This window comes from Penaeus monodon, chromosome 18 (genome assembly GCF_015228065.2).
Source record: "Penaeus monodon isolate SGIC_2016 chromosome 18, NSTDA_Pmon_1, whole genome shotgun sequence".
NCBI classification, from domain to species: domain Eukaryota; kingdom Metazoa; phylum Arthropoda; class Malacostraca; order Decapoda; family Penaeidae; genus Penaeus; species Penaeus monodon.
The window spans coordinates 18,701,990-18,714,489 of record NC_051403.1 but is presented as its reverse complement, the minus strand read 5'-3'; the positions used below and the strand labels follow the sequence as shown (position 1 = coordinate 18,714,489).

Below are 12,500 nucleotides of genomic sequence, written 5' to 3'. Positions count from 1 at the left end.
TTATTATTATTATTATCATTATCATCATCATCATCATCTTTACTATTATCATTATTAATAGTATCAATGATATTATCATTATTATCATCATCATCATTATTATCTTTATTATTATTAGCAGTAGTAGTATCAGTGTTATTATCATTATTAATATTAATAATACTATTTTATTTTGCTTTTTTTCAACTATAATTTCTTAAAGCTTGTTATTTGTACTTTCTAACAGTGTCAGCGCCTTAAAACTTTTCCCTGCCAGCTCATGCTTTGTGTGTAGGCCTACATAGACTTGCTCTTGCACTCAGAGAAGCAAAGTTTGTAGACATAGTTTTTTTTTTTAAAGATATTGTAACAAAGTGTAGAAAGAATAGTAGCATCCATGAACTACTGCAAAAGCAACTACAATTGCAACACAACAGGAACAAAGACAACTGCAACAACAATGCAATAACAACACAGCAACGACACCAACATAAACAAAAACAATAAAAAATGTCTGCAACAAGAACTACAACAAAGACAACCACAATAACAACAGCAACAATTGCAACAACACCACCAACTCCAACAGGACCAACAACAACTCCAGCAGCACCACCAACTCCAACAGTACCACCAACAACTCCAACATCGCCACCAACAACTCCAACAGCACCACCAACAACTCCAACAGCACCACCAATAACTCAAACAGTAAAAAACTCCAACAGCAACAGCAACAACGACTTTGGCGAGACTCCCCCCCCCCCCTGCTGAAGCGAGCGAGGACCTTCACAACATCATACTAATATCAACACCATATCATAAATACCATGCACATAAATCACCATGCATAATAACACCCCATTTTATCACCAGCACCCCACAACTAACAAAGAAAATCACATTAGAGAAGAGGACAGTTACACACACACACGCAGCCCGAGTAAAACGGTTACCCGCGCGTCAAAAACGGTGAGGAGATGTCGAAGCAAGTGGTATGTACAGGAGGCGAAGGAAGGTCTGGCAGATACCCAGCACAACACTCGCTTCTACATCATCCCTCGCTCTCTCTCTCTCTCTCTCTCTCTCTCGTGTGTGTGTGTCCTATCCTCCGTCTTTTTTGCTCTCTTCCTCTCTTATTCCCACAACTCTCTCTCTCTCTCTGTCTCTCTCTCTCTCTCTCTCCCTCTCCCTCTCCCTCTCCCTCTCCCTCTCCCTCTCTCTCTCTCTCTCATTCTCTCTCTCTAAAGATGAATGGGAGATGTGCGTGCGTGTTTGAAATAATTTGGAAGGTAATAAAACTTTAGCTTTTTACTTTCCCGTTATTATTATTGCTTATTATTATAGCTATTATTATTATTTTAATTATTGTTTTGTTGCTGTTATTATTATTGTCGTTGTTTTATAATACTAATAATGACGATGAAAAAAAAATTATCATCATCATTCTTATTATTATTATGATCATCATTATTATTATTATTATTATTATTTTATTATTATAAATGTTATTACCATCATCCTCATCACTGTGATTATTATTATATTTTTCATATTCATCATTAATAATCATATTTGTTTTTATTATTACCACTGATATTATTACTATTATTATTATAATGATTGCTTTATTATTATCATTACTAATGTTACTATTACTATAAATATCCTTATTATCCTCATTATTATTATCATTATTAATTATCATTATTTTTATCAGCATTATTGTCATCATCCTTATTATTAGTATTAACATCATCATCATTATTCTTATCATTATCACTATTATCATTCTTCTAATTATTATTATCATTATTATCAACATAATGCTTGTACTACTACTACTAGTAGTAATAACGGTAATAACAACAACTATAATATTTAGTATTGTTATTTTGATTACTTTTGTTATTATTCTTATCATTATTACAGATGTTGTTTTGTTGTTGTTAATCTTATCATTATATTATCACTATCACTGTTATTATCATTAAATAATGTTATCATTATTATAACTGTTATCATCATTGATATCATTGTTATTAATATCATAATTAACATTATTATCGTCATAATTAATACCATTGTTATTAATATCTTAGTGGACATTACTATCGTCATCAAAACTGTTGCTATCCCAATATCCTATTTGATTTGGATTTAATCATAATACATTTTTTACATCGCATGGTGACAAGACTCATGTTGAAATAACCAAGGCCCTTTAACACAGGTAGCCTCACTCCGTTTTGATGAAATTCCTAGTTGGCAACTCAGGAGCCAAGCCCTATATTTTTGCCTTTATTCGTTGCAAATATCACACACACACACACACACACACACACACACACACACACACACACACACACACACACATATGTATATATATATATATATATATATATATACATATATATATAACACATGTATACATTTATGTATATATACACATCTTTTTCGATTATACTTTTACCATTGTTATTACTGGAAAATCCAAAAAGAAAAAGAAGAAAAAAAAAAGTATCGCTCAGACTGACAGGGTCAAAATGGGAGTGGAGCAGATGACGTTATCACGTTTATTCAATGAGAGTGCACCTCGAGATATCAAATATAGCTAGATATATAATCATTGTATAATTTACTCGGTGTGATTATATTTACTAAAAGGAAAACCAAAAATTGCCTCTTATATTTATGATAACGAGGAGTTCATTTCCAATAACAGCCGTCAGAATAACGATCCTGGACCTGGTTCTCTCCACCCCTCCCCTTTTTCTTTCTCTTCTATATCCCTCTACCTTTCTCTCTCTCTCTTACTCTCACGCCCACACCCACTTACTGCAAACGCTCTCTCTCTCTCTCTCTCTCTCTCTCTCCCTCTCTCTCTCTCTCTCACTCTCTCCTTTGTCTGTCACTCTCTCTTTCTCTCCTTTTTCTGTCTCGCTTTTTCTCTTTCCTCTCTCTGCCGCTCTTTTTTTTCTCTCTCTCCTCTTTATATCGCCCTTTCTCTCATTTTCTCTCTCTCTATATCCATCTGCCTTAATCAATGAATGAAAGCTTTCCCTCTCATCTTTGCAAATCATACTCTACCTTTGACAGCCAATATCCGGCCTTCACTTTCCCCTTCCCTCAGTCGCTCAAGGGAGGGGAGTGTGAGAGGCAGCGGTTGCCAACTGATACAGGGAGAAGGGTGATTAGCCTCAAAATAGTATTGATTAGTAAAGAGTACAGATGCAAATATTATCATATACAGACACAGGCACACATGCATATAACCAAAACAAATACAAACTCGTACAAACAAACAAACACACACACAACACACACACACACACACACACACACACACACACACACACACACACACACACACACACACACACACACACACACACACACACGCATACACACGCGCGCGCGCGCGCACACACACCACACACACACACACACACACACACACACACACACACACACACACACACACACACACACACACACACACACACATTATATATATATATATATATATATATATATATATATATATATATATATATATATATATTTATTTATTTCACAAAGAAATCAATATACTACTGAAATTAACACATTTGACATTTCGCTTTGGCTTAAGCTCAGACGTATAGGAATAAACAGACAAACAAACAACGCAGTCCACAGGGAAGGCTGGGAAAATATTTAGAAATAGTTAAGCACCCCCCTCCCCCGCAAAAAAAAAATGGTTAGCGTCATCACATATTTATATTGAATTCCATCAGCTGAAGTTTACCGGAAAAAGAAAAATACATTTGGCATCTTAGGGAAGGCTTGTTCTAATAATAATTTTTGTTCATCTAATATATTTACCTTTTTTTCTTTTAGTGTGTGAAAATGAAAGGACATTAAGGTTGTCGCTCGTTAATACTAAATTCCAGAAGGCTTACAGTTTTACAGTGAGTGGGCGCCAGCAGCTGATTTCAAATTCACAGACAAAGGAAACTCATCTTGTGTAGAGGAACAGCGGACTCTTATGTAATTCATTTTAATTAATGAATACCCTCTTTAGGAAATTTCCATTTTGATTTTGTTGATTATATTTCATTACATAAGGCAGGATTACTAATTCCCCTTACCGGAAAATTTTCACACACACACACACACACACACACACACACACACGCACGCACGCACGCACGCACGCACGCACACACACACACACACACACACACACACACACACACACAACCTTCTCTATATCCAGGAGTTACACTCGTCTAGTGTAAGCAAGACCTGTGCAATAACCATGTTGCTTAAATAACTCTGACTTGAGATGAGGTTTCTGCAAATCCTTGCTAAATATGGTCGTTCTAGAGTCATATAAATACACTTGCTTATTAATAAGTTCTGCCTCAAATAGCCCAGCCATATCCTGTGCATGCATGTATTTTTTTTTTTAAGCATATGCGTGTGTGTGTGTGTGTGCGCGCGCGCGCGTGCGTGCGTGTGTTTGTGTAAGAGAGAAAAACATAGGAGCAACTAAACCTAAAAAGAAATATATTTAACTGTATCTCTTTTAAAGGTTTCTTTTGATGAATCATGAGAGAGAGAGAGAGAGAGAGAGAGAGAGAGAGAGAGAGAGAGAGAGAGAGAGAGAGAGAGAGAGAGAGAGAGAGAGAGAGAGAGAGAGAGATACGGAGACAAGAAAAAGGGTAAGGATGGTAGAACAGGGTTTAAAAAAAAGTTCTCTCTTTCCCTGGTGTTATTAATAACCACACCGCTGAGAGGACACCTTCTCACCTCAAAAAAGTTGACTTACTTTTATGTTCGTCCTCTGATATTTTCCCCTTGAACGAATTATTTTTCTATTCATGTATTTATTTGTACATTTACTTAATCGTTTATTCGTTTGTTTATTCAGTCACTTATTTACTTGACTTATTTACACATTCATAAAATGCATGCCCGGAGTACAGAATTCAGAACTAATAACACCAAACTGCCAAATTTAAATGCCTGGTATCTGGAGTGTGTGTGTGTTTATGGATAAAAATATGAAAAATAATTTACAAACTGGCTACCGATACGACATATATCATGGCTCCAGGTTTAATAGCTAGCGGTAATGATGATAATGGTATTAATTTTATTTGCTTAACAGAGTTGGCTCCGTAAGTGTTCAGTCACAAAGGATTTGATTAATAGGCTTATGTCACCTGAATTTATAAAATAAAATAAGTTGTTATCCATTTATTAATTGTCACCTGAATTCTCATCTTGAGTTTTCGGTAATTTTTGTTTCTATTATTATTGATATCGGTGTTATTATTATCAGTATATCATCCATGCATAGAGACAACGGATAAACAAAGCAACACAATGGACATAGCGTGTATTTTTGCTATTCAGGTACCTGTAGGTTAATCACTACCGCCGGGGATAGTATATACGCACATTGCATGCCCACTGTGAGTCTCATTTATTTATTGTATTCACACACACACTTGGCCCCACAAGTACTTTTTTTCCACAAAGGAGTCAATCACCAGTCCGAAAAGTCAAACTTGTTTAACCCTTTCCTTGATTTTCGGAATCTTTGTTTTTAATTTTATATCAGCGTTAGTATTGTTCATGACACAAAAATAGTGACAACAATAATTACTGTGTAAAGACCTTTCACAAAACACAACAGGATTAATGACAACGAAAGCTATAATGATGATAATGACGATAATAGTAACGGTAACGATAATAACAGTAACGATAATAAAGTTGATAGTGATAATGTCAATAATGCCACTGATAAGAATGATAATAATGGTGGTAATGATGATGATAATAATAAAAATAATAAGAACGATAATAATAATAGGGATAATAATAGTCATAATAATAACAAGAACAATGATAATTATAATAAAAAATAATCACAATAATAATGATTATGATGATATTTTTGCTATTACTATTTCATGATTATGATAAAAATAATATTAATGATTGTAAAATATTGATGTTAATAATGATAATGATAATAATAATGATTGAAATGATGATAATGATAATGTTAATAGTGATAAAGATAATAATGATGGTAATGATAACAGTAATGATTATCATTATCAATATAATTTTCATTATCATCATCATCACCATATAATGATAATAGTAATAATTTGATAATGATGTTGGTGATAGAAAATAATAGTAATAATTATGATGACTGTAATAATAATAATAATAATAATAATAATAATAATAATAATAATAATAATGATATATGATATTATCATTATTATCGTTGTTATCACCATCATTGTTATTATCATCATTATCATATCATTAGAAATATCATTATTAATATACAGTCATAAGCATAATCAAGACTCAGATTACAAAGTTATTTATTACTTTTCCACTATTTTGACTTGACTTTGATTCAACCTACAAAAAAAAAAAAAAAAAAAAAAAAAACTAATTAAAATTGTAATGCTTATTAGGTGTATCCCAATTACCGCACAATTAACATGATATCTACGACAGTAATCAAACTTCAATGGTTAGACATGCATGTGCACCTGTGTGTTTATGCATCGTTGAAAGCCAGTGTGGTTTCATCTGCAGGCGTGTCCGAAGAGTGTTGCCGATGCCAAGTTTATATTTTCTCTTTGAGTGTCATTCTTTTAGGAATTTACGAGTGACGGCCGTTCCCTTAGGATTATTTGTTTGTTTGTAAGGGAAATGGGGATTTTTAAAAATGATTATTAGTATATATATATATATATATATATATATATATATTATTATTTTTTATTATTATTTATTTATTATTATTTATTTATTATTATTATTTATTATTATTATTATTATTATTATTATTATTATTATTATTATTATTATTATTATTATTATTATTATATTTTTGGGAGAGGGAAAAAGTCGTTCCTTTAACTTGTTTTATATTTAAGGGATGGGAGGGAGGCTACGAGATCGTTTTTTTTTTTTAGGTTTCGTACGACTTTGAACGGCGAACAAAATATAAAACCTTTTTTTTATTCAGTTGAACAAATAAATAACACCCCCTCTCACCTTCCCACAAAATAAACAGATAAATGAATAAAACAAGAAGAAAAAGAAAGAAATGAAAAAAAAGAATCGTGAAGTAAAATAATGGTAGGATAAAGTAAAAAGTCAAACGGAATATAGTCTCATGGGCAGCAGGAGTGTGTCGATGGGGTCTGAGAACACATCTGTACAGCTGTCACTGTTGCGTGCCACATCATCAAAAGCTACATACCTGGGATATATACGGCTAGACTCGCTTGCCAAGGGACTGAAGCTGGTGGAGGGCGGAGGAGCCGATAGCTGTGACTTTTTACCCCTGAATATGTTAATGCCAGTGAGTTTCCCTAGAGGGTAATAAACATATTTGTGATTTCTTTCTTTCTTTTTAATTCATTTATTATATATGTATCTTTATTTAAGTTTTCTCTACCATTTCTGTTCTCTGAGGTTTGAAAGAAGTATAGATGTTTCGTCTTTTTCTGTAGTTAGGAGCGAATTTGTCCTGCCCACCCTTGCTCTTTAGCAAACATAACTGATTTCTTTTCTGTTCCTCTTATACATCTTTGAATCGATGTTTTTTTTTCTTTTGAAGTTCGATAGAAGTCTTGTCTTTATTTTTGCTTGTAAATATTTGTGAGAGTGAAATTATTACACTGAATTACGGATATGACTAAGCGTTGCAGTGTTTTCAAGTTGGCAGGAGAAGCGACCTCTGCTCGGGACAGAAATAGAGTGTTGATATAACAGGATGTGTTTATCTGCTCAGATGATTACACACATTTCCCATTGGATTTCGTTTAACAACATTAGTCTCTTTTATCTGTACAAGATTTTATTCTTTATCTTTAATTATACGATGAATCAATTTCTCTTAATTTTCTCTTTTCTCCGAGATACCATTACAAAATCCATATGTCATGAGTATTTGTTCTGGCCTACGAAAGGAAATATCTATTGGCTTTTTAGGTTATTAGTGACCTTCAGTTAGTTCTTCGTCGGTAGACGTACATCTCTTACAACGAGCATGTTGTCTAGTAAGTCTGGGAATGGTGCCAGTTTCCGGCAATATGAATTTCTTATTATGAAAGAAATTAGAAATGTGTAAATGTATGTATAAGTGTGTGTTCATATATATATATATATATATATATATATATATATATATATATAATATATATATATGTATATAGATATATATACATACACACGCACTCATGTGTATATATATGTATATATTAGAATATGTATATATCAAAATAAGTATACGTGTAAATATATATATTAAAATGTATACATATTCAAAATGTATATATATATATATATATATATATATATATATATATATATATATATATATAGATAGATAGATAGATATATGCATACACACACACATACACACACACACACACACATATATATATATATACACACACACACACACACACACACACACACATTCACCCTCTCCCTTCCCTCCCCCCTCTCACCCCCCCGCCCTTCCGACAGCGAGGATGGCCCAAGAGGAGGAGCTTCTTTGTCCTCTCTGCTCGGAGCTCTACGAGGAGGACGTGAAGGAGCCGCTCCTCCTGCCGAGATGCGGGCACGTCTTCTGCAGGTCGTGCCTCACCAAGACCGTGGGCGCGAGGAGCCACTTTCCGTGCCCGACATGCCGCAAGCGTCATCTCCGGCCGCACGTGTCGCAGCTTCCTGTGCACATCGATACCCTGGCTCGTGCTGAGGTGTTCAGGGATTCGAAGGTAAAAGATAATACCCTTTTCCTGATTTATTTTGTTGTTATTTGGGATTTGGGATTTAAAGGCAGATAGAAAAAAAAGCGTGTATTTTGGCCTTTTATCTTTTCGTAATTCTGTTGATTTCGTCTTTGAGGCCTTTTTTTTTTTTTTTTTTTTAGATATTCTTCTTTCATTTATTTGTTCTTAATCCATTTCCTTCCTTTTCCTTCACTTTTATTTTACGTCCTGTGCCTAACTTTACATTTCTTTCTCTTCCTTACCTCCCGGAGTCATGATTATTCCTTGATTTTTCTTCCCCTTTTCAATTATTCCTTTTGCCCTTTTCTTTAATCTTGATTCTTTTGATTCACCCTCTTTCGCCTCTTCCTTCCCCAGCTTTCTGTATCTCCACGTTTTTTTTCTCTCCCTTTTCATCACCATTCTCCATGTCCTCGTCATTTTGTAATGTTTCTCTTATCCATCATCCTCACCTTTATTCTTTCAATCTAATTCATAATATGAAATCCTTGTTTATACATTAAATTTTTAACCGCGAGAGTCTCTCCTCTCCGTAACTAAATCTGTAAAAAAAAGAAAAATTAAATAGAATGATGAAATTTTGCCTCACTTTCAGCTTGTTTCGTCCTAAGATTTACTAAAAAGGACAAGATAACCGTTAATTTTATTTATTCAAATCCCCCCCCCCCATACAGTTTTGCCTTCCCTAACTATTTCCTTCCTAAAACAGACTAATTTTTTTTTGCCCTACCTGACATTATTTCGTACATTAGTGTTATAACCGATCATTACTTGCGTTCCATTCTGAATAAAGAAAATAAAAGAATGCAACGCACTTTACACCGGTCTTTTGATACAATACAGACACATTATTGGAAATAAAAAAATATACACGCATAAAGCCCTTAGAGAGAGGTAGAACCTCTAATTCATGGGCAATATGGATATAAATGTATCCTTGAATACCTAATGTGGAGAAAAAATTGGCAGACACACACACACACACGCACACCCACACGCACACGCACACGCACACGCACACGCACACGCACACGCACACGCACACACACACACACACACGAACAATACATACACATACACATACACACATTCAACAAGAAAATCTACACACCACCAAATGATTTTTTAAAAATACATCATCAACCTAAAAAAAAAAAAAAAAAAAAAAAATATATATATATATATATTATCTTGCACGTGTCTTTACTTTTTATAACACTAATGCACTTCATAATGACCCCTCCCTCCTTTGTGTGTCGCTACAGAAGCCCTCCCTTTCGGTCCCTCATAGATGCGATTGTTTGACTAAATTGCCTTGTTTTTCTTTACGCAGGGAATTCCACGTAGCAGACTGGTAGGTTAAATCGTTGCCTGGGTGTGCTAGTGTGTTTGCTTTCTCTCTCTCTCTCTCTCGCTGTCTCTCTCTCTCTCTCTCTCTCTCTCTCTCTCTCTCTCTTTCTCTCTCTCTCTCTCAATCTCTCTCTCTCTCTCTCTCTCTCTCTCTCTCTCTCTCTCTCTTCTCTCTCTCTCTTCTTCTCCCCTCTCTCTCTCTCCCTCTCAATCTCTCTCTCTCTCTCTCTCTCTCTCTTCTCTCTCTCTCTCTCTCTCTCTCTCTCCTCTCTCAATCTCTCTCTCTATCTCTCATATACACTCCAACACACACACACACACACACACACACACACACACACACACACACACATATATATATATATATATATATGCATATATATATATGCATATATATATATATATATATATATATATATATATATATATATGTACATAGATATATATATATATATTTACGTGTAAGTGTGTACACATACACATATATACATATTTTGTCTCTCACTCTCTGTGTCTGTCTCTTACTACACACACACGCACACGCACACGCACACACACACACACACACACACACACACACACACACACACACACACACACACACACACACACACCGCACCACACACACACACACACACACATATATATGTGTATATATATATATATAAATATATATATATATATATATATATATATATATATATATATATATGTAAGAAATTCATGGAAATCCATTATCGCCAACGTCTTGTGGGAAGGGCACTTGAAAACAAATATATATATATACACATACATATACATACATACATACATACATACATATATATATATATATATATATATATATATATATATATATTATACATATACATATATAAAATATATATATATTATATATATATATATATAACATATATATATATATATATATATATACAAATATACTATAATATATATTATAATTATATATATATATAAATAACACTCATTACTCTTCTTTATTCTTGCTTTACATTTGTATTAGCCATATAGAAATGTATCACTGCAATTTATATATTAGTTCGATGAGTTTAAAATGTTCCCGTTATAATTAGAATGCAATTACATTCGTTTACTCAGAAATGCACACAATATACAGTATTCTATATTCATAGCGTATATAACTACAAATTGCTTTAAGTATCAACATGTGTCATTATACATGGACAATCGATCTTAACCTTTATATGAAATCCAGTCACCGAGGAGTATAAATTCTATTAGTTTTAGATAATCTTTATGCATCTACGCTGTCAGAAGTTGCATAGCAGATTCAGCCTTTCGTGTGTAGACCTAGGCGAAAATTGTGCTTTATTTTAGAGTGCTTTCGATGTAATTTTGGCCACTATGCCAAAGATCTCCATGAAATAAACATGTGAAGATGAGAAATGTAGGTTTGAGATCCGAATTTACCCCGTCCATGAAGAACAGTTGTTGTGACTAAGCGACATCCCAGGGGTATGTGAGTAGCTGGTGAAAATCCCTAAAATTGCATAAATTTGTATCCACATCGACTTCCTAAACTGCATAAACCCTGTAAAGTTTGGCTTAACATAAAAGCTAACAATTCTCATAACTTCCAGTGATGGTGACCGTCCTTCATCCCCCATGAGATGTACTGATATCCATACTCCAGTAATCATGATTTGACTTCCCTAATGTTAATGATTAAAATTGTCCCCATGCATAGTGATGATGCTAAATGGCCAAAATTGGTCTTCCAGTTCGGCATGTGCGAGAACCACGGTGAAGTGCTTGAGTTCTGGTGCCGCGACTGCCAGGCGCCGTTGTGCGGGGCGTGTCCCGTCAAGAAGGACCACGACGTGGTGAGGACCAGGCTCATTCTACAGGAGAAGAAGAAGGAGATCCAAGAACAAGGGAACCTCATCCTTCAGTCGGTAGTCGACGAGAAGAAGAAAATTATTCAGAAGGTGAAAAAGTGCTCCCTCCAGCTCCTGAGGACGTGCGAGGAGAGCTCCCTCACCACGAACTCCGCAGAGGACGTCAAGGTCATGATGGGCGACACCAAGAAGACCGCCGACGTCAGTTCAGTCTTAGGATACCTCGCTCGCATGAAGACCATCCTCGGCAGTTTTAGGAGCGCCCCTGAGGAGACGGAACCTGAGGGCAAGGCCAGCACCAACCGCACTCGAAGGACCAGGAACAGCCAGAAGCAGGGCCAAGACAGCACCAACAACAGTCCCAACAACACTCTCAGAAGGAGAACCAACGTGGCCGGAGACAGCACCACCGGCACTCCCAGGACACGCACGAGGAGCAGCCTTCGACAGGAGACAA

General features: G+C 34.9%; 1 protein-coding gene across 4 annotated transcripts in view; it reads left to right on the top strand.

The window, feature by feature from the left end:
• The window catches only part of LOC119584305, a 17,948-nt gene that overhangs the window by 4,378 nt on the left and 1,070 nt on the right, over positions 1-12,500 (top strand). For 2 of the 4 annotated variants that reach the window (XM_037932845.1, XM_037932847.1), the window contains 3 exons: positions 8,548-8,798; positions 10,147-10,167; positions 11,927-12,500. The exon at positions 11,927-12,500 is cut by the window's right edge and continues 233 nt beyond it. In XM_037932845.1, coding sequence (XP_037788773.1) covers positions 8,548-8,798; positions 10,147-10,167; positions 11,927-12,500 — 846 coding nt within the window. The remainder of the gene's footprint in view (positions 1-8,547; positions 8,799-10,146; positions 10,168-11,926) is intronic. The other 2 variants (XM_037932848.1, XM_037932846.1) reach the window with 1 other exon arrangement.